We start from the raw sequence: 20,453 nt of genomic DNA, 5'->3' as shown, positions 1-20,453 counted from the left end.
GTCAACCCGTATTCTCAAAACCGCCCGCCCCACTTACACGTGGCTCTGTCAATACGGGGGAAATCCGAAAACTTCCAATGATTTGCTTGCGAGGCGTTTGTATTTCGTATCGGATGCTTGTCTCGCCGATGTATTGCCCGCGTATGGACCCGGGTAAAATTACACTCAACGGCACAGAAAACCGGCAGAAACGGTTGGACGTTACGTCATTCCCGATATGCCTTACCTGACGTTACCATACCATTACCGCCTTTGCCATGCCTCAATCAATGATCGCATATCGATCGTATCACCATCAAACGCCCCAGATTGTGCTTCCATTCTCAATGGTCTTGATATCTAGATGAAGATCTCGTGGATGGGTCCTGATTGAATTGGAGCGTTCAATCTCATTGTTCTCGACCATATCTGCGCACAGAAGGATCTTTTGTGAATTACTCCCTGCCAATCATCGATAATGTCTTCTTCAAGAGGACGTGGCCCGCAGAGAAGTCCTCATGTCCTGGTACGTGTTCTCATGGCACCCTGAATCTCTCTCTCTCTCTCTCTCTCTCTGTGCTATATCAAGAACTCACCGCCCCCTCAACTTTTTTTTTTATCCAGGTAACCGATTCCCGCGAACAACAGCTATCTGGTCAGCCCCGTCGTCGCCGCTCCCCAGCTACCCGCTTCATCACCGTCGACAACGTCCTCCAATACGCCTCGGATATCCCCTCCATGCAACAACGGAACCCACCCGACGCCACCCGATTCCGTCCACGCTCCCGTCTCATATCCACAGCCGGCGGATTAATCGGGTCTAGCAGCGCTGGCATAAGCAGCGGCAGCCATGCGGGCAGCACGGCCGCACGACTCGCCGCACAGCCGCACCTACCACCGCGAACCACCAAAGTCAGTGAGAAACTCGTTCTTCTCCCCGAGGAAGGCGTCGAACCTCATCCGGGAGAAGAAGAGGACGAAGCAGACGAAGAAGAATTTGACCACGATTACGGCGACGAGGCCGTGGACGAGGAATTCGTCCAGCGGATAGCAAAGGAGAAAAGCCTCGACCCGGAATCTGTACGACAGACGCTGATCGCGCAACGGAGATTGGGCGGGGACTTTGGTGTTGATAATGAGCTTGCCCCGCTTTTGGCCGAGGAAGAACGATTCCGGCGCAGGAAGGTTGCGCCGGAGAGGGCGAAGAGCTATGCGGAGAGGTTGCCCAAGGCGCGGCGCGCGGAAAAGCTGGCTCGGGTGACGGCTTATTGCACTGCTCAGGCTTATAAGATGACGTCGCTGGCTTCGTTTGTGAAAGATCGACATGGCGGGAGGACGAAGTTGTATGATGATTGCTTGTATACGGCGTATCATTTGCCATTGTTGCCTGGCCATGAAGGGTACCGGCTGCGGAGTAGTCCGGTGGTCAAGAAGCCGGGTGGGAAGTCTTTGCTGGACGAGGAAATTGAACGAAACGAGCTACGAGACCACCATGAGGAATACATGGAACCGGAGGAACACTCGGTCTTTGCGGGTCACGAGCCTGTCACCCAGTATGTGCATAGCAACCCGCAAGAACCAGAGTCCGGAGAAAGAGCAGGAGACATCAACGGTGCAAGCGCAAGCCCCAACCAGCCGCAACGACTATCCCCGGGCGCCGCAGCGGCTTCCAGCCTTCCATATAACGTGGCAGAGATGTTCGTCTTCAGCTACGGTGTGGTCGTGTTCTGGAACCTCACGGAGAAACAAGAAAAGGATATCCTCGCGGATCTGGCATTCGCTACTTCATCTGCGACAGGTACCCCATTACCTCTGGCAACTATGCCTCTCCAGGAGGAGGACTTTGAGACAGAAGAGTTTCACTTCGAGTACTCCACCGAGATCTCGCGCCCGCGGGTTTACAACGACATGATCACTCTCCGAAGCGGTGACCACATGATCAAGCTGGCGATCAGCCACGGCATCGCGCAGAGCACGAAACTGTGCTTTTTTGAAGAAGTCATGGCTCGTCAAATGGCCGAAGCTAAGGATGTGCCGCGCCGTCTTGCAATGACGGGCCAGCTCGGCATGAAGCGCGAAGAAGTCTTCCGCATCTTAGGCAGACTATTTAAGAGTCGAGTCGAGGTCAACCTCTGTATGTCCCCTAATTTTACTCGCCAGTTGATTCATTTTAGTCTACCCATCCTAACAAAAAGGGTAAATCATCAGCTTCAAACGTTCTCGACGTTCCCAATTTCTTCTGGGAAAGTGAACCGACCCTGTACCCACTGTATCTCGCCGTCCGCGAATACCTCGAAATCAAACCCCGAATCCAAGTCCTCAACGAACGGTGCCGTGTCTTCCTGGATCTCGCAGAGATTCTTTCCGATTCTATCGCAGATAGTAAAACATCTCGTAAGCCCCTTTCTTCCCAGACCAATATCTCCATTTCAGACACCAAGCACAGGCGATATATATCACTGGACTACATACACATATACTAACACTTGCCCCCCCCCCCTTTTTTTTTTTTTTTCACAGACCAAACCTGGATCATCATTGTTTTAATCCTGATCTCCATCGTCATCACCACATCCGAAGTCTTCCTCCGGTTCGGTATCCTCTCAGCAGAAAAGGGGACCTCTGCTGCAACGTTCGCGGGAACATTGTTTACCAGAGCGTTGCGGCATCCTTCATCGTCGGCCTCCTTGGAGTGCTCTTGTTCTTGTCCTGGGGGGGATTAATTCGACGGGCCTGTGTAACCTCGATTATTCTCTACTTGCTACTTGCTATGAATCTATCTACCTAGCTTACCTTCTCCAAGTAAGGTAGGATGGTAACCAACAGATCATACTTTTTTTTTTAACATCACTTTAATTTTTAATATAATCTGCTATAAATGACCCAATATATATATATATATATACTATACTGTCAACGTCCATGCGTTATTTCTTGATGTACGGAGTAACGTAACTAAGCGCATGATTGAATAGACAATCCCCCAATCCCCCCCCCCCCCCCCCCAAGGCATCCCTTGCAAATCTGGAGTGCCGGTTTGGCCTCAGTTACTAACTTGAAACCAAATTTACAACCTGCAACAGCAACGGCTTTTGACCTTTTTTGAAATATTCCTTCAAACCCCCCAACCCACTTGTCAATCGAACATACCAATCTATCACAGGGATATATATATATATATATAGTTACTGGCATGCAAACGCTAAGCGACACGCAGACCACAGGATTTATTTATTTCATCCATTCGCCCTTCAACCTTCCTGTATCTTAAGCAGCTCATCGATTTACCCTAAGAATACACATACATCCTTTTGGGGGGGGGGGGGGGGAACATGTCAATTTGACCGTCCAGTCCAGACAGCCATTTGCCATTTCGTCCTGAGATACATAGTATTGTTGTTGTTGTTGTTGTTGTTGTGTGGATCAAAAATCATAGTGTATCAGGACGAACACATACACCCCCGTCCGTGCCTTTAACCGAACACGCTCCCAGACAAGAAAGCCAATATTACATATGTATGCCAGCACCTTGTAGTTAGTTACCTCTTTTCACGATGAGTAAAAATTAGAGATAGCCCTACCGAACTTGCTTTAAAAAAAAAAAAAAAAAAAAAAAAAAAAAAAAAAAAGAAAAAAGTAGGAACAGTGTTCTTCATTACATCATATGAAGTAGAATAAAATCCTTGTTCTCTATCATACATAGGGGTTCATTTACACACTCCGGATGGATTGATAATGACAAGAGTAAGAGTAAAAGGGAAACAGAAAAGCCACAATATGGAAACGAAATGGTATAATGAGAACAAAAGGAAATCACAAAGGAAATTCAAACCCAACATCACAAAACCATTAAACAGACAGAACATGACTGGAGACCGACTGTTAAACTGGATAGGGAAATAAAAATGCACAGGGGTAGTAAGCAAGGAGGAGCACTGGGCAGTAGCAAACCGTGAACCGGAAGAAAGTAGACAGATACCAAACAGACAAACCTAGAGAAACCACCCAAGTAAGCAAGCAATGACCTTGAAGAAGACGAAAACAAGAACCCTAAAAACCTAGCCCCGAACCATATCCCGAATCCCACGCTCTCTATTTACCGGTATGCTTTCGTCTTAGGGTCATATCACACATTACCAAAGGCAGAGCAGAGAAAGAACGCAAACAAAAGAAATAGATAGACGTCCTAACCTACTGCTGAGAGTAGGGAGAACATAACAAATCAGCTAGCCCAGACTCCTTTCCAGCATTGACCGACACTGGGAATGCTAACATGATGGTATACCAATACCCGCAATAATGTGTATAAGTGATGGGGAAAAAAAAAAAAAAAAAAAAAAAAAAAAAAAAGGAACAAAACACGGGAAGAGGGGGAAGAACAGGGGAAAACAGGGGGAATAACAAAACACTTGACAAAGGAGAGAATTGGATAGATGAGATATCGGGTAGTGACAGAGATGGGTTTGTTTCACCACAACAAGCTTAGACCGCTGCAGACCACGAGTTGTTGCCAATTTTTGGCTTCATTTCATAATTCTCGGGTTCGGTGCTTGTGGGCCGGCGGATGGTGGAATTGGGGAAATACATGTGTGGAGGCACAGAGCCAGGGTATGGGGGCCCGTTAGACTCGGGATATGAGTAATCGCCAGCAGAACCGGGTGATGCAACACTGCCATGTGAAGGTGAAGCCCAGCCTAAACTGGGCATGTGGGGACTCCCACTGACGCTGCTGGGTCGATGGTGTTCTTTGTTGGCAGGGGGTTCGAGAGGCTGAGGCGGCGAATAGCCGGTCGGATGAGATGTCATAGATGGGCGGGGAAGCTGAGTACTGCTGAAGCTAGATAGAGATGGAGACGTGGCAGTTGGCGAGGCTCGAGGGCTGGCTTGCGAAAAGTCCCCACGAACATGGGCTGGAATGGAGCCGTTACCCATGTAATAATCGCTGGCAGACCGGGGGATATTGAGTGGAAGGTCGCCTGCAGGTGAGAGAGGATGCAGTGCAGGAGAGGGAGTTGAATGAGCCGAGGCATGGTCAGAGAACATTCCGTCCCCGGGCATTCTTCCTCTTTCCTTGTTTTGCCGCAAATTGGCCTCGGTTTCCGCAGCTGCTTCTTCAATAGTACCAGTATGGTGATTTTGATGGCGGGTCAAGGTTGTGCGGCGCGTGAAAGTTTTCTGGCAGTTCGCATAAGGACACTTGTACGGCCGTTTTCCCGAATGAATTCTTCGATGCCTGGCCAGGGAAGACGAGTCGCTAAAGGGCTATTTGGGTAGAATGCTGGTTATTATATGCACACACACACATTCTCAAGGGGGGGGGGGGGGGAAGACCGACCTTTCCACATCTTTCACACATATGCGGCTTCTCACCAGTGTGCACACGAGAATGTACCGTTAATGCTGAACGTTGGATGAACTGTTTGCCGCAGCCAGGCCAGTCGCAAGCATGAGGCCGAATGCCAGAGTGAATGCGTTCTATCTAGATTAGAAATCACAATCCCCCCAAAAAAAAAAAAAAAAAAAAAAAAAAAAAAAAAAAAGGTTGCCTCGTTTTCTTACCATGTCGTGCCAGGTCACTGCGTCTCGCAAAGCCCTTCCCGCAAGTCCCACAGTGAAATGTTTTCGGAGGAGGATCTGGCCGCCCTTGAGCAGCACCGGTGGTTGGGATCTGGGAGTTACTGGCGTATCCTCCAGGAAGATACGGATTCTGCAGTAAAGGAAGCACTGGGTTGGGTGGCGGTTGCGCCTGGTACCGCATATCCTGATGCATGTTTGGCATCTGACTCAGCGGACCATGAGGAGGGTATGATAGCACTGGTTGATCGCTTGATGCGGACGGTTCGGATTTCATTTTGGGGGATGATGAACTGTCAAGATTCGAGCTCTGCATGAACTGCTGATGGTCGAACGGAGCATCTGCATTAACCATAGCTACAGAACCTTTTCTGTTCAAAATAGTTGTGATATCCATGACCCGACCCAGCGGGTTGCTGAGTCCCAACTGCGCTTGGACGCGATCGCAAATCGATGGTTACGGCGTGGGGTGTTCGTGTTTGGATGCTGAACTGTCTCGTCGTTGCGTTTTGGCAGGTGGCGGATCAGGAGACGAGGAGGGAGGGAAGGGATAGTAGCCCGATGGGTTTAGCCTGTGCGAAAGCCGCAAAACATGTTAGCCACGGAGTGTGCGAAGTAAATATCCTCTTGGTAGTTGTCTTCGGCGAATCTCAAAGTTTTCGAGACCGGAAGCTCCAGTTGATGCGCGGATTCAAGTTATAGGGCGATTCCGATGGCGTGGTTTCTTCACTTCAGCTGGAAACTGCGCAGAGGAACTTGTACTTTCATCGAGCAGGGGTGTGAGAGGATTGAGGAGCTGAAGAGGGATCGATTGAAACTGCGTCATCGGAGCCGAGTAGCGGGGAGCTGGGGGTGAAAGACAACCACCAGAGGGGAAGAAGAAGAAAAAAGCAAACAGAGGGAAAATCGACTTACGGAATATAAACCCCGCCAGTAAAAAATGGTACAGCGAGGAACCGATAGCACTCAACGCGGCGAGAAGGTGGCAGACGGCGGTTGCGCGCGGAGGATGAAGGACGAGGGAGGTAAATACTGGCAGAGGACCAAACCCGTGACTTTTGTCGGGCAGGAGGATGAGGGGAAAGGAGAAGATGGAGGGGGGGGGGGATGAAGAACAATAGAAAAAGAGAGAGAGAGAGAGAGAGAGAGAGAGAGAGAGAGAGAAATGGGTGGTGCAAAGGGAAGACAGGGAGGAGCAGAGTATTTGCAATGGTTTAGATGAGAAGAGAGAAAAAAAAAAAAAGGTGATGGGAGGATTTGGGGAGGGGAGTAAGTCAACAGAACAGGCCAACGGTCATAAATAGAGAATGAGGATGGAAGTAGCGAAAATTGGACGATGAAGGTTTCAGAAATTTGATATTATAAAAAGATTATTATAAGCAGCAGCAGCAGGTCCGGATTAAAATTAATCTTATTCTACTCCGTTGACTTGAGAGAACTAGAGTCACCGTCAGGCTTCAGCGCGATGGCTCCACAACGTGGTCCTGTGCGAGAATCTGTGGATATGTCGATCGAACATACATTACCTACTCTGTATGGAGTCTACAGAGGTTGAAGCGGTTGTTGAAGACTTTTTTATTGACGATCAGAGTAGTGGTTTATGATACCTAATGTGAAGCTGTATGTTCAGGAAGAATAACCCTAGATACTTACTCTCTCTATAGGATTCGGATGTTGGATCGGGGTGCTTGGTAGGAGAGACCGAGACCCCTTATGCTCTTGAATGACACAATTATTGTCATTATTATTATTATTATTATTATATATTATTATTATTATTATTAACTATTATTATTATTATTATTATTACCCCTGGCTCCTGATTCCTTTTTTTTCAATGGCAAGTGGCATGCATAGTTTTTTTTTTGGACTATCGTGCGACACTCTATGACACCAATCATACTACCTCTCTTACTCATTCAAAAATTGTCAAATAATAAGAAAAATGAATGTGATTATTCTGGATGATCATAATTGATAACAGTTATGAATACTATTCTATATCAGTCAATGATTTGAAGGAAGAAGGAAGAAGAAGAAGAAGAAGAAGCGTTTACCCCTTTTAGCCTGAGATCATCGAACAACGGTGTAAAGCTAATTTCCTTCTAGAAAGTTTCGAATCATGGGGAATTTATGGATATATTGATTGATTCTGATTGATTCTATTCATGATTATTCTCTGGTAAGTCTTTGATTGGAATATGATCATCTTCTATTACTCCCACTCTACCACTCTACTACTACTACTACTACTACTACTACTACTACTAAAATATATGGCAAGAAGAGTAGAAGAAAGCATAGACAGAAACCAGGGGCAAACTTACTAGCAGAAACTAGTGAATGGGCCTGACTGACGGAGGAGGCTGTGACAGGGTGTCCACTTTCCATGTTCAGTTCACTATTCATCCAGAATCAAGGGAAAGAGAGACTAGAGTTCGGATTGAAACCTTCTAGAAAAAATCATGGAACAAGTCGTGGTGGAACTTTTGGAACCACTGTTTAGAAGATCGAAATTCTACGACTTCCTTAATCTGAATGTGCTTCCCTTCCCTTCCCTTCCCCTTCCCCTTCCCCTTCCCCTTCCCCTTCCCAAGCTAATGTCTCTTAGTCTCTGACTCTCTTGTAGAACTTTCATGAATAGAAAAAAAAAAAAGACTAAGATTTCCAACAGACTCCCGGGTTATCCGGAGCTGGATCTATCCTGTGGCGCGACTCAGCCTTAAGCGTATGGAGGAAGTGCCATTAGTATGGTAACTATGGGTTATGATTTTGGGATTGGTTTGCCCTGTCCTCGTGTTACGATGCAGGCACGCGTCCGTGGTCTGTTTCTTTTTTTTTTTTTTTTTTTTTTTTTTTTTTTCCGCTTCTGGTTATGAACTCATGCAGATTTAAGATGCCCCTGCAGGATTCTGCATATACAGAATAATAAGTATTATTATGATTGAAAAAAGATGGATCAGGGGTTTGTCCGACTTGGTTGGAGGAGAGAAAACTGGAATAACATCATCATTCTACTGGTCCCTGTAACCCCCCTAACCTATTCATGAATGCATTATTGTACAGGTTTTCTAGAAGCCGGAAGCATCCTTCTACTTCCCACTGTGGAATAGGAGTGTTCTACTAGGTAACCACCTTCAACCACGCGGACTGTCAGCCTGGATCTATGTAACGATTACATGCATGCATTCCAGCCACATCCTCGTTGTTCTACACGAGCATCGAATGATTCTATTACGATCTACGGAGGACTCCCGACATGGACATTAGCATGATTCCTCGGCGAATCACTATATGCGGGATAGCGTTCCTATTCAGGGAAAGGGACCGTGAACGATGATGGCTCTATAAGATTCCTGCTGTGGTTGTTAGTTATGACAGGATAACTAGTAGTAGCCTCTTCATTCGGTCTCCGGGAGAAGAGAAGTGCCCTATATTTATAATACTATATTTGTCTTGTTCTATTCTAATCATGGCAAGGCTTGTTTCAATTAAAGTGCTGGGGGTTGGCCCTGCTACTAGATAGATACGGAGCACTTACTCTGTACTCCGTAAAGTGACACCGAGCAGAGCAAGCTCTCTCTCTCTCTCTCTCTCTCTCTCTCTCTCGCGTATGTATCATGCATGATCTTCAACTTCGTACAGAGTACTAAGTACCGCACTACTACACGACTAACTTGTACTGGGTTAGGTGGGCTATATGATTGTCCACCTGACCTGAGGCTTTTCTTTGATGGATTATTTTTTTTTTTTATTTAGTTAACTAGTTATCGCAAAGGTACTGAGTAAGGTTCCTGGCATCTCTCCACTTGTTTCAATAGCGAATCTCATCACGTCAGTGTCAGTGCCAGTGCCAGTGCCAGTGTCCGAGTCAATGCATTATGATCGTCATCTACAGCTACACGACTGACTAGTACGAAAGCAATAAGTAATAAAACCAGGTTGGAGTACAAGACGAGCCATGAACAGAAATTTGAATGCACGGATAGGACTCGAGAGTCAGTACTAGGTACTCCGTACCAGTAAACTGAGATTCGGAAAGGGGTAAATCACGGAAATCCTTCTAGAAGACACGTAGAAGGGAGCTCTGAAATGAAAGGTGGATAACGCAACTCCCGGGATGGAGCAGGGGAAATGGCCTAGGCGTTTAGTAAATGAGATGGACCCGCGCGAAAAGTGAGTCCTATTTCTATTTTTGGGAAGGGGTTATACAGAGCGTACCTAACCCATTCTGAGAAAATCGTGGACGAATGATTCGGAATACGGAGAGAAAAAAAAAAAAATCAAATAAAAAAATAAAAAAATAAATTCGGTGGATTGCGTACTACAGAGCTCTACACGCTAGACCTGCATGCATGCATGCATGGGCTGTTTTTTGGGGGCATTGGGAAAGAGGGAGGGGGGGGTAATTTTGACTGAGAAAGGGGTTGTCAGTTAAGAAAATTGCTTGAATTTGGAGACTTGGACTTTGATCAGCCCGTGGGATTGCAGGGATGGCACTTGGTGCGCTGATTGCCAGATTCACGCAGCCATGACACTATGATCTCGGCTATATGGCGATACCCAGCCATCAGAGTCGGGTCATCCTCGCCAAAAGCCATGGCCAGAAACTGCTTCTCCTGCTTCCGAGCTTCCAGCGTCTGCCACACGTGCTCCCTCCCTTCCGCAAGCTCGAAGCTCAACTGGGCCCCGTCGGCCCTCGCAGCCTCCACAAACCCTTCGGTGTCAAACCGGAACAGTGGCTCCGCTGTACCCGCTGAAACCCACGTCTGGGTTGGTAATATGTCCTTCCACGAACCGCGCTCAGAGACCCGGACGGCGAAATTCCCGTGCAGCCTCTCCGTCTCCGGCGGCGACCCCTGCAGCACGAGCTGCGAGAACCGCTCGAGAACTTGTTTGAACGCTGCACTGCGTGCGTCGATCTCCTCGGAGTTTGCTCGTGCGTCGGGTCCGCACGGTTTCAGGTTCACCCAGGGACTGACCATAATCGCCGCCGCTGGTTTACGGAGGGGTGGTTGTTGTTGTTGTTGTTGTTGTTGTTGTTTCATCGTTCCAAGGTGTGTGCGCCGATGCAGCTCGAGGAGTAACGAGAGTATTAAATGTCCGCCGGCGGATTCCCCCATGAGATATAGCTGTGATGGGTCGATGTGCAGTTCCGTCGTGAGCCAAGCATATGCGGCTAGAGCCTGGTTATGCTGTGTCGGAAGCGGCGCACGAGGCGCAGGCGTGTATTCGAGGGAAAAGATTGCCACCGTATAGTTGCGGCGCGTCAGGATTTCTGCAATGAGAAGGAGCTCGGTCGCATTGTCGAGTGGGTGGCCCATCACGTACCCTCCACCGTGCAGGTGGAAGAGTACGAGGTCTGCATCCTGCGGACAAGCCTCCACCGAGATGTCGCGGTAGACCCAGTACCCGGCGAAGTCGGACTTCCGCACTTGCTGTGCGACCTGGAAAGGGACCTGAGCGTAGCGCTGGGACTTCTTCAGGAGAGACCCGCTTCTTGGATAGATATTTTGTTGAATCAAAGATATTGGAAGACGACGGCCCAAGCTTCACATGGTTAGCAGAGGTGTAGAAAGGGGGTGCTGGAGTTCCGGCCGTACCACATGAGGAGTTCATGGCCGACTAGGCCTTTGATGTCTTTCGCGCATTTATGTCTGCGACATAACGATTTAAGGACTGACAGGGGCGCAAATATTGTTAGAACCATCAGAGTCGAGCAGATATCCCGTATCGTCAGTCGTGGCGGGCGATTCGGGTCGCATCCTTCAGCGGTTAACTCTTTCGATACGATTTCGCAGCTCCAGAGGGACCTAAACGCTGATGACAGCGACATCAGCTAAATTAGGCCAGAAAGAGAAATTTTAAGGGAACTGGTTAAGATTCATCCCGAGTCTTGAGAGAAGATGGAATCGCTAATTATATGGTGCCTCTATACTCTATATAAAACCCAAGGAAACCCACTAACTCCCAATCCAACGCAGGAAATGAAGGCCACGAAGATGAAATGACAGCAAGTGCCGTGCTGGCAGTTGTGGAACAAGCTTCAAGTTGTAATAAACAACAAGCTCCCAGGCCAATTAACTTGGGTCTGCAAAGGTGGTTCCATTTTCCCTTCTTTCCATTGCCGAATTCGATTAAAAGATGAATACCTTTGCCACAATAGCCGTGTCATATCATCTCTAAACGCAAGTCTTTGAATGCCATGGGCCTGTTTCAGGATCTTACAGTCAGTGTCTTCAGACGACATCCTGTTTTCCTCTGTCGAGACAAGACTAGGGGTGGCTGCAACAGCTCAACAATTCATTACTCTGTATAGAAGTATAGATCTATCTTGCACTATGTAGTAATTCTCTACTCTTCTCCAAGCCCTGCGATGAGTCCAGTACAGGTAGCAAACCGGACTTGTATCGAGCCCTCGGTAGAGCACACATCTGCCGAAACGAGGTGCGAAACCTATCCTGAAACCGGTAGAATGCATACAAGCCTCGAACAAGCCTCGAAAAACACTTCAATCTCTTGGATCTTTTGTTTATCTCCGCCCTGGGTTGGGGAAGGTGTTTGTCGATGAATTGGTGCCTTCCTAGTACCCTACCTACTTAACACACCGCAGTATTAAACAGAGAACCAGCTGAGGGAGTCGTTGATCCCTCTGTTCCAGCGCATCAAGGTCTCGTCTCTCTGATCTACTGAAACTGAAACTGCGAATTTTTGGGAATCCCTTCATCATCAAACCACTTTGGTCAAGTCAATTGTCGAACTGAACCTATCCTAAACTTGCAGCTGACATGAATAAATAAGCGTCTCATTCTCTCCTGCTTCATTGCAGCTGGCCCTCCACCACCCGACTCACTTCGTGTACTGGGACGGACCTAGCAATTTCGCGCACGAAATGGACCCTGTTGAGAAGCAGGCCATTGAGAAGTCTGACAACCATGCCCAGGTTCATGGATATATGGGCGGCGTGGAAATTGGTGGCGATGATAACTCCTGTCAGCGCAGTCCTGCACAGACTGAAGCCGGCGTGGATAATGATAACGACCATGTCAACCAGATCAAGGTCCGTTCCGTCTCTTCTGGAAGCCCAGGCAGATACAAGAGTCGTGCGCTAACTCGTCCTCAACTGGGGGATTTTTTTTTTTTTTTTTTTCAAGTTCATGATGATCATGCTAGGGTTTGGCATGGCATTCGTCGGTTCCCAGGTCTGCGCTCTTGTGTTTGCGGCCATTGTCAGCACTGTAGCCGTGAAACTGGACGCGGGAGCCAAACTAATCTGGTTCTTTTCGGCCAGTCTGATATCTCAAGCGGTGATCGCGCCGTTTTCTGGACCCCTTGCGGATCTTTATGGGCGAAAGCCCATCACCCTTCTAGGCGTCTTGTCCTCCATGGTGGGGATGATCTTGTGTGCAGCGACGCCAAATGGGAATGGATTCATTGCCGGCCAAACGCTTACCGGCATGGGGACCGCCATCCAGGAGTTGATGGCCATCTCTGTCATTACAGAGTTAGTTCCTACCCAAAGTCGAGGGTATTACAGTGCACTTCTGGTGTCGAGTTTCCTTCCATTCGCGCCGGCGTCCCTATACGGACAGCTCATTGCGCGGGCCAATTGGCGATACTGTGGATGCATGATCGCAATCTGGAACTTTCTGACTGCCGTGGTAATTGGCCTTTTCTACAACCCTCCCCCGCGAAGCAACTCTGCAGGCCTTTCGCACTCTGAGTTACTCCGTCGCATCGACTACATAGGCGGCCTCATCGTCACGGCTGGCATCTTGTTGTTCCTGATTGGGCTGAACTGGGGAGGGCAGGCCTACCCGTGGACATCTGCACAAGTCATTGCCTGCGTGGTAATTGGGGGCTGTTTAGTGCTATTGTTTCTTGCGTATGAGGCGTTCTGGGCCCCGTTTCCTATGTTCCCTCGTCGTCTTCTTCTGCATCCACGATCATTCGTTGCCTTGATGATCGTGATCTTCATGGCTGGAATCAATTACATTCCCATTCTTTTCTTCTGGGTCCTCCAGTCGATTGCAGTTTATGACTCCTCCCACCTGCAAGCCGGAATCCGCACTCTGCCCTTTGGATTCTGCATCCTCGGAGGCGCCATCATATCCGGAGTCATGCTGTCTTTCTTCAAACAGCATCTGCGCGTCATCATGACTTGCTTCTGTGTCATCCAGACCATAGGTAATGCTATCTTCCCTGGATTGGTGAAATAAGGACCCGTACTAATACCGATCAGCAATCGCCTGCATGACCACCGCAGACACACACAACATCAACACCGTCTGGGGCCCATTAACAATCGGCCTTTTAAGCGTTGGAGGCCTCCTAGTCCCCAACCAGGTAATCGTCACCGTGATCTCCCCCGACGACCTAATCGCCACTGCTACCTCTCTCACCGTTGCCGTGCGCGCTGTCGGCCAGGTCGTCGGCACTAGCATCCTATATAGTCAATTCGTGTCGAAGATCACCAGCAACGCATACAAATATTTTGTCCCGGCGGCATTAGAAGTGGGCATTTACAACACCACTATTCTAGCGGACATGGTGCCGACTCTGACGGGCATCCCGTTCTCAGAGTACGTGCAGAGCTTACCGGAGGTAGACACAGCGGAGAAGTGGAATCTGTTGCACGAGGCTGTGCTTATGACCTTTGATACTGCATTTCAGAAGGTGTATTTGATCAGTATTGCTTTTGGGGCGATTGCGATTGTGGCGAGTTTGTTTTTGGGAGATCTTTCGAAGTTAATGGATAGGCATATTGCGGTTCCATATTTCTAGTCTTCTCTTTCCTTGTTTCTCTCTTTGTTTTTCTTGGAAGAGCTGGCTCTTGGTACTACTTGGTTAAAAGCTATTTATTCAATCAACAAAGTTTTCCATTGATAGGGTTGCCGACTTCTGATGGCCGTGATGGCAGAACTTGCGTTTTACCTATTCCCTTTCCGTCTTTTATATACTGTTCCTATTCACTCCATTATTGATACCGCAATACCGCACAAGAACAGCATATGGAGAGGGCATGCCGCTGCGGACCCCAGCGGGATTGGGCGGGCTGTAACAATGGTGGATGGCAATCTCTGTCCGTAACCATTCCAAAAAAAAAAAAAAAAAACATTGTATTAGTAGGAAGATTCGCAAGGATAAGTGCATCTCAGATAAATAGGATATACACCTTCTAGTATTCGACTTTTATCCGCAAGTTGTTCAATTTGTGGTGACGATGCAAGTTTTATAGTTGCGCTGGAGTTGAAGTCTTGGCATGTTTGTCATCCCATTTTCTTTTGATCTCATCTTCACCTCGAGTTCTTCAGGATCTCAACAACACACTTCTTCCCATTGATTGACCATGGTATGCTCAAATAATCTCCAGACAATTCCACCTCTATAACAGATCGCATCCCCAGCTCCACAGAAGCAAAATGCCCTCCATCCGCCCAACCCTCCGCACCGTGTCCCTCCTCCTCCGCCGCTCCCACTCTACCTCCTCCGTCTCCGCATCCGAAGTCTCCCACTTCTCCGCCCTCGCCAACTCCTGGTGGGATCCCATGGGCCCCTCGCGGGTTTTACACTTGATGAACCCTCTCCGCCACGACTTTCTCGCATCTTGTCTTGCCGAGTCCGACGCAAACCCTTTACCCAACGCCTCGACCGCAGCCGGAGTCTCAACCCCAGATACAGCCAAGAATAACCTCAACTACCTGGACATCGGCTGCGGCGGCGGGATCTTCGCCGAATCGCTCGCCCGCACCATCCCCCTCGAAGACTGCGCAACAGCCACCCCCACCCGCGCAGCATCAATCACCGCAATCGACCCCACCACGACCCTAATCCAGATCGCGCGCGAGCATGCCCAGACGGACCCCAAAGTCTCGGCGCATCTCCGCTCAGGCAAGTTTCGCTATGTGAACTGCACGCTGGAGGATGTAGTCGGCGGTTCCTTATCCACATCCACCACAAACGAGATAAAAAGGCCCGGCGAACCCGATAAATTCGATATGATCACCCTCTTCGAAGTCCTCGAGCACATCGACGCAACATCCAAAACCTCCACCCCCCTCACCTTCCTCACCGACTGCCTGCGCCTCGTCAAACCCGGCGGCTGGCTGGTCGGCTCGACGATCGCTCGAACATTCCCCTCCTTCCTCGTGAACCAGGTCATCGCTGAAGCGCCGTGGCCGATTGGCGTCGTCCCGCGCGGCACGCACGAATGGAGCAAGTTTGTGAACCCGGATGAGCTGGAGGCATGGGCGCAGGAGGGCCTGATGCGGGTTCACGATCTGGAGAAGGGAAACGTAACGAGGGCCGGGAGCGACGCATTGCGCGCCATGAGGTGGAAGTGCTCTGGGGTGGTGTATTTCCCTGGATTAGGATGGAAGATCGTCCCTGGGTCGGAAAATTGGGGGAACTATTTCTGGGCTGTGAGGAAGGGGGGGGGGATGTAATATCACAATATCAACTTTTCTTTTTCTTTTTGGGGGGGGGCTGGCTGGGTTTGTTGTTATCTTTCACCTGCATTACGGGTTTGCAGGTTATTTGTGTATATTAGTGTACTACTAAGTAGTAGAATTAGAGAGAGAGAGAGAGAGAGAGAGAGAGAACATGTACTATATATATATATATATATACAGTGTGTGTGTGATGGTTGAGCATGAATTAGATATAGTGAATAGGTTCTTTCTATCTAATAGTATAGCGAAGCAAAGCAGTCTAGGAGCTGGCTCTACTAGACCAACTCTGGACCTCTAGTTAACCCCCTTGGGGGCTAATAATATGATTAAATAAATGCCAGGGCCACAGATACTAATATCGGTACGGGGTATGTGTCAAAAGCTACCGCTTCCTCCCCTTACCCTTTTTCTTCGAATTACTCGGCGGATCAGGAACACTAAGTGTACCCTGAACGATATCCTCGCTCTGATCCTTCAACCGCTCCGACCCGCTAATAAAGAAGGTCAAGTCACGGTTCTGCTCGGCGAGATCGAGATTCGTCGCTTTGAGACTCTCAACTTCCGTAGTGAGATGTTCGATCCGCTGCATGAGACTCTCATTTATGGTTTTTTCCTCGCGCCACTCGCACTCCATCTTGCGGGCCATGGCTTCGAATTTCTCGGCTCGCTTCTCGGCGCGTGCCTTGTCTCGCTCAAGGCCTGGAATGGTTTCACCGGATAGCTTTTCGTACTGGGTTTGGAGGGTGCTAAAGCGGGCGGTGGTGGTTTCTGCTGCTTCTTGGGCGGAGGAGGCGGCCGCGCTGGCCTGGGAAGCCTTGTCAACTGCGCGCTCGAGGATGCCTTCGAAGTACGCTCGTTGACTCTCAAGTTGACTGGTGAGCAGGTGGGTGTATTCGACGCTCATGTTCTCGAGCTTTTCGCGGGGCACCGCGTCGGTCCAATCTGGTGGATCGAGGGCGCTGTTATCGGCGGCGGGGAGCTCTACGAGCTTGCCGTCAGTTTTGCTCTGAATGATGCGGTGCACGTAGGCGTCGCCGACGTAGTCCCATACGCGCTGGGTGGCGAGATCCAAAGCGAAGGCGTGCGAGGTTTGGCTATAGTGGGCGAAGGCGTGCGCACCATCGTAGCGGCCACAGCCGACGCTACCGCAGATGAGACAAACCCAGAGATTTAGGTCCGAGCGGCACACGCTGCACTCAGCCGGTTCATCATCGAAGGGTAGGCCCTGGCTGGTTTTGCGGTATTCGTCTTGTGTGTACCGGCAGACTGGGCAGCCGCTACCTTTCCACTTCTGGAGACATGTACAGTGAAAGACATGCTGGCATATGATGGTAAGCAAGCCAGTCGTCTCGTCCATTCGCTCCAGGCAAACAGGACACGTCGGAAGCTCGATCAGAGACGGGGTAGGAGGGGCGACGGGTTTAGTCGAGAGCGATGCGGAAGCTATACTGCTTGTTGGCTGGTTTGTCGACGACGTAGGAGTAAGTGTAGCCTGTTGAACGGCCGGTAGAGAATTCTGTCCATCCGGATCGACGGCTTGAATCTCAACAGTCTTTACAAAGACAACATGACACGTTTCCGGCTACATCAAAAAAAAAAAAAAAAGTGTTAGCACCACGACCAAACCCCAAAACCACCAAGGCAAGGGAACCCAACTAACCTCCATACTATTAAACACCTTCCCATTCCACTCCCTCTGCCACTCCCTCGCCTTCTTCCCATTCCGAAACTTCATTAAAACCATATACCGATTCGCCCTTGCTGTCCTTATCAACCGAAAATGACTCACATCATCCATCGTCGCCTCCCCCACGAACCCTAAAAAATCCGACGCGGACATATAAGACGGCACCGCAAGCACACAGAGCGTGGTGCAGTTCTCATTATCCCCGGGCCCAGAGGCCCTTTCACCACTATTGCCACCAATACTACCACTACTGCTCCCCAGCCCAACAGCCTCATCGTAATGCGATTTCCGTCGCTGCGCCGCAGCCGCAGACCCCTTCAACTCAGCCGGATACTCCTCCTCAACTAGGTACGGCGTCTCCCTTGCATCACGGTAAAGATGGACAATACCCCAGACACTTTCGGAAGATTTCTGGTCAAGGGGAACGTACAAGCCCTTTGTACGTAACCCGCCCAGGATATCTGTGCCTATCCCCGTTGTAACGGGGTTCTCGCTTTCACGGACCGGGGAGACCATATCGATACATTCAACGGAGACTTTGTCGAGTCTGAGGTCCCTTTCGAGATCGGAGGCGGTAGTAGGCGACTTACTGTACGGATAGAGCGGTGTAGAGGAGGGGTGGGAACTGGTTGTCGTCCCTGTTGTCGTTGATGTAAATGCGGAGGGTTGGGGAGTTTCGGCCGGATCGCATCGGTGGTTCCGGTTGTGTAAGTGAGTACGAGAGCTTCGACTGGTGCTGGACGGTCGCTTCTGGAAGGGAAGGAGAGCTTCACATGCAGAATCAAACGAAAGTGAAGTCGTCAGGGGTGGATTGTTGCTATTATTGTTGTTATTGTCGTTGTTCGAAACCCCAAAGGCCCTTCTTAGGTCAGACTGAGGGCGTGAGAATAGTTCGATCGCGAGATGATAAAAGTATGAGGGCATCCCGGTCGATGGCTCATGATGCTAGAGGGTTCCCAAGGTAGCTCAGCTCAGCATAGCATCCCTCTGTGTTTTGCCGGTCGTGAGGTTATGATGTATCTTGAAATTCCGCTTCACCCCGCCGATCCTAAGGTGGCGTGGGTCACGTGCAATCCAAGCATGGTGGCAAGTTTCTAGAAACTCAACATCGCGATCGACGCCTGCGAAGGCTGTTTGGTGCTGGATTACCCCTAGCTGGCTTCTTTTCGTTGGAATATAGTCGTGGCTAGTCGATGGTTGCGATTTGAACTATGCACACTACGAGCGAGCGTCTACAACCCTTACGAGACTTAAAACGGCAGAGAGACTTGGACAGAACAGGAATTGACTAGATGAGAAACAGCTGTTTCATTCGTGATTGTAGAATTTGAAGGATAGAGTATCGTCATGTACCATCAAGGTCACAAAGAAGGTATGCACATATTAACGGAAGAAAAGAAAGAAAAAACCCATCCAACGCCATGCAGGTCATTTAAACCCATAGATGAGCCAGGAAAGCAAAAGGAAAAACATTAGTTTCCACCACGGAGGCGAAGGACCAGGTGTAGAGTGCTTTCCTTCTGGATGTTGTAGTCGGAGAGCGTGCGCCCATCTTCTAGCTGTTTACCAGCGAAGATGAGACGCTGCTGGTCTGGTGGAATACCCTCCTTGTCCTGAATCTTTGTCTTGACATTGTCGATTGTGTCAGAGCTCTCAACCTCCAGTGTGATGGTCTTTCCAGTTAGAGTTTTGACGAAGATCTGCATACCACCACGCAGACGGAGCACAAGGTGAAGGGTAGATTCTTTTTGGATGTTGTAGTCCGACAGAGTACGACCATCCTCAAGTTGCTTTCCAGCGAAGATGAGACGTTGCTGGTCTGGTGGGATGCCCTCTTTATCTTGGATCTTTGTCTTGACGTTGTCGATTGTGTCGGAGCTCTCGACCTCCAGTGTGATGGTCTTTCCAGTGAGAGTCTTGACGAAGATCTGCATCCCACCACGCAGACGCAGAACCAGGTGAAGGGTGGATTCCTTCTGGATGTTGTAGTCGGACAGAGTGCGGCCATCCTCCAGTTGCTTACCAGCAAAGATCAAACGCTGCTGGTCAGGGGGGATACCCTCCTTGTCCTGAATCTTGGTCTTGACGTTGTCGATAGTATCGCTAGACTCCACCTCGAGGGTGATAGTCTTACCAGTGAGGGTCTTGACAACTGTTTCGAGTCATTAGTATACTGGGGTTTGGAAGTGGCCAAACTGGGTGGCCAAACTGGGTGGCAAATGACGGGTAAACTCACAGATCTGCATTCCACCACGCAGACGGAGGACCAGGTGGAGAGTCGACTCCTTTTGAATGTTGTAGTCGGAGAGAGTACGGCCGTCTTCCAGCTGCTTACCAGCAAAGATCAAACGCTGCTGGTCAGGGGGGATACCCTCCTTGTCCTGAATCTTGGTCTTGACGTTGTCGATAGTATCGCTAGACTCCACCTCAAGGGTGATGGTCTTTCCGGTGACTGAAGCAGAGAGAGACTGTCAGAAAAAAAGAAAAGAAAAGGAATTCTGGCGTTATCAACGATGGAGGAAAGTCAAGAATACTTACGGGTCTTGACGAAGATCTGCATGGTGATGACGATAAGAGCGGTCAACAAGTAGGAACGAGGGAGGGGAAGATAAGTAGGTGAAAACGAGTCGATGGATGATGAGAAATGGAAAGAAGTAGGAAGGTGATAGTCTCTCACAGAGGCCAAAAGGACGTAGGTTATAGGAGTGTGGGAAAGAGGAGAAAAGAAAAGAGTCACGAGAGGAGAGGCAGGAAGAGGAGGC

The 20,453-nt window shown here is 49.2% G+C and overlaps 7 protein-coding genes across 7 annotated transcripts; 3 read left to right on the top strand and 4 right to left on the bottom strand.

The window, feature by feature from the left end:
* The first annotated feature begins 309 nt into the window (after positions 1-309).
* P175DRAFT_0497385 (RMD1 family protein) lies at positions 310-2,862 on the top strand. Its single transcript, XM_040896267.1, has 4 exons — positions 310-505; positions 604-2,113; positions 2,188-2,373; positions 2,500-2,862. Exons 1-4 carry the CDS (start codon positions 458-460, stop codon positions 2,700-2,702), a joined length of 1,947 nt encoding a protein of 648 aa, XP_040755665.1. The 5' UTR covers positions 310-457; the 3' UTR covers positions 2,703-2,862.
* Positions 2,863-4,461: 1,599 nt separating this feature from the next.
* Positions 4,462-5,950, bottom strand: P175DRAFT_0505950 (putative C2H2 finger domain protein; the record flags this gene model as incomplete). The annotated part of the gene is made up of 3 exons (XM_040898150.1): positions 4,462-5,241; positions 5,315-5,454; positions 5,539-5,950. The coding sequence occupies 3 exons, from the start codon at positions 5,948-5,950 to the stop codon at positions 4,462-4,464; spliced, it is 1,332 nt and encodes a 443-aa protein (XP_040755664.1).
* A 4,042-nt stretch (positions 5,951-9,992) lies between these two features.
* Positions 9,993-11,208, bottom strand: P175DRAFT_0497382 (alpha/beta hydrolase). Its single transcript, XM_040896266.1, has one exon. It carries the CDS (start codon positions 10,875-10,877, stop codon positions 10,026-10,028), a length of 852 nt encoding a protein of 283 aa, XP_040755663.1. The 5' UTR covers positions 10,878-11,208; the 3' UTR covers positions 9,993-10,025.
* Positions 11,209-12,704: 1,496 nt separating this feature from the next.
* On the top strand, positions 12,705-14,337 carry P175DRAFT_0470079 (uncharacterized protein; the record flags this gene model as incomplete). Its single annotated transcript, XM_040895030.1, has 2 exons — positions 12,705-13,740; positions 13,796-14,337. Exons 1-2 carry the CDS (start codon positions 12,711-12,713, stop codon positions 14,335-14,337), a joined length of 1,572 nt encoding a protein of 523 aa, XP_040755662.1. The 5' UTR covers positions 12,705-12,710.
* Positions 14,338-14,884: 547 nt separating this feature from the next.
* On the top strand, positions 14,885-15,998 carry P175DRAFT_0470075 (3-demethylubiquinone-9 3-methyltransferase; the record flags this gene model as incomplete). The annotated part of the gene is made up of 1 exon (XM_040895029.1): positions 14,885-15,998. The coding sequence occupies exon 1, from the start codon at positions 14,976-14,978 to the stop codon at positions 15,996-15,998; it is 1,023 nt and encodes a 340-aa protein (XP_040755661.1). The 5' UTR covers positions 14,885-14,975.
* A 189-nt stretch (positions 15,999-16,187) lies between these two features.
* Positions 16,188-18,885, bottom strand: P175DRAFT_0470073 (putative RING and UBP finger domain protein). The gene is made up of 2 exons (XM_040895028.1): positions 17,665-18,885; positions 16,188-17,586 (listed from the first exon to the last, which is right to left on the bottom strand). Exons 1-2 carry the CDS (start codon positions 18,613-18,615, stop codon positions 16,387-16,389), a joined length of 2,151 nt encoding a protein of 716 aa, XP_040755660.1. The 5' UTR covers positions 18,616-18,885; the 3' UTR covers positions 16,188-16,386.
* A 95-nt stretch (positions 18,886-18,980) lies between these two features.
* On the bottom strand, positions 18,981-20,297 carry P175DRAFT_0497380 (ubiquitin family protein). The gene is made up of 2 exons (XM_040896265.1): positions 20,244-20,297; positions 18,981-19,845 (listed from the first exon to the last, which is right to left on the bottom strand). Exons 1-2 carry the CDS (start codon positions 20,249-20,251, stop codon positions 19,164-19,166), a joined length of 690 nt encoding a protein of 229 aa, XP_040755659.1. The 5' UTR covers positions 20,252-20,297; the 3' UTR covers positions 18,981-19,163.
* Between the last annotated feature and the right edge of the window lie 156 nt (positions 20,298-20,453).

The sequence above is a fragment of the Aspergillus ochraceoroseus genome (genome assembly GCF_002846915.1).
Source record: "Aspergillus ochraceoroseus IBT 24754 chromosome Unknown P175scaffold_1, whole genome shotgun sequence".
Lineage (NCBI taxonomy): Eukaryota > Fungi > Ascomycota > Eurotiomycetes > Eurotiales > Aspergillaceae > Aspergillus > Aspergillus ochraceoroseus.
The sequence above is the reverse complement of the archived record's forward strand: the minus strand, read 5'-3'. Positions and strand labels throughout refer to the sequence as shown.

Bases quoted from the DNA above. Each gene is read 5' to 3' on its own strand.
- P175DRAFT_0497385 (XM_040896267.1), top strand. From the start codon at position 458: ATGTCTTCTTCAAGAGGACGTGGCCCGCAGAGAAGTCCTCATGTCCTG. The intron at 2,114-2,187 runs GTATGTCCCCTA...GTAAATCATCAG, and splicing joins TCGAGTCGAGGTCAACCTCT to CTTCAAACGTTCTCGACGTT. The intron at 2,374-2,499 runs GTAAGCCCCTTT...TTTTTTTCACAG, and splicing joins CGCAGATAGTAAAACATCTC to ACCAAACCTGGATCATCATT.
- P175DRAFT_0497382 (XM_040896266.1), bottom strand. From the start codon at position 10,877: ATGGGCCACCCACTCGACAATGCGACCGAGCTCCTTCTCATTGCAGAA.
- P175DRAFT_0470073 (XM_040895028.1), bottom strand. From the start codon at position 18,615: ATGCCCTCATACTTTTATCATCTCGCGATCGAACTATTCTCACGCCCT. The intron at 17,587-17,664 runs GTTAGTTGGGTT...TTTTTGATGTAG, and splicing joins AGGTGTTTAATAGTATGGAG to CCGGAAACGTGTCATGTTGT.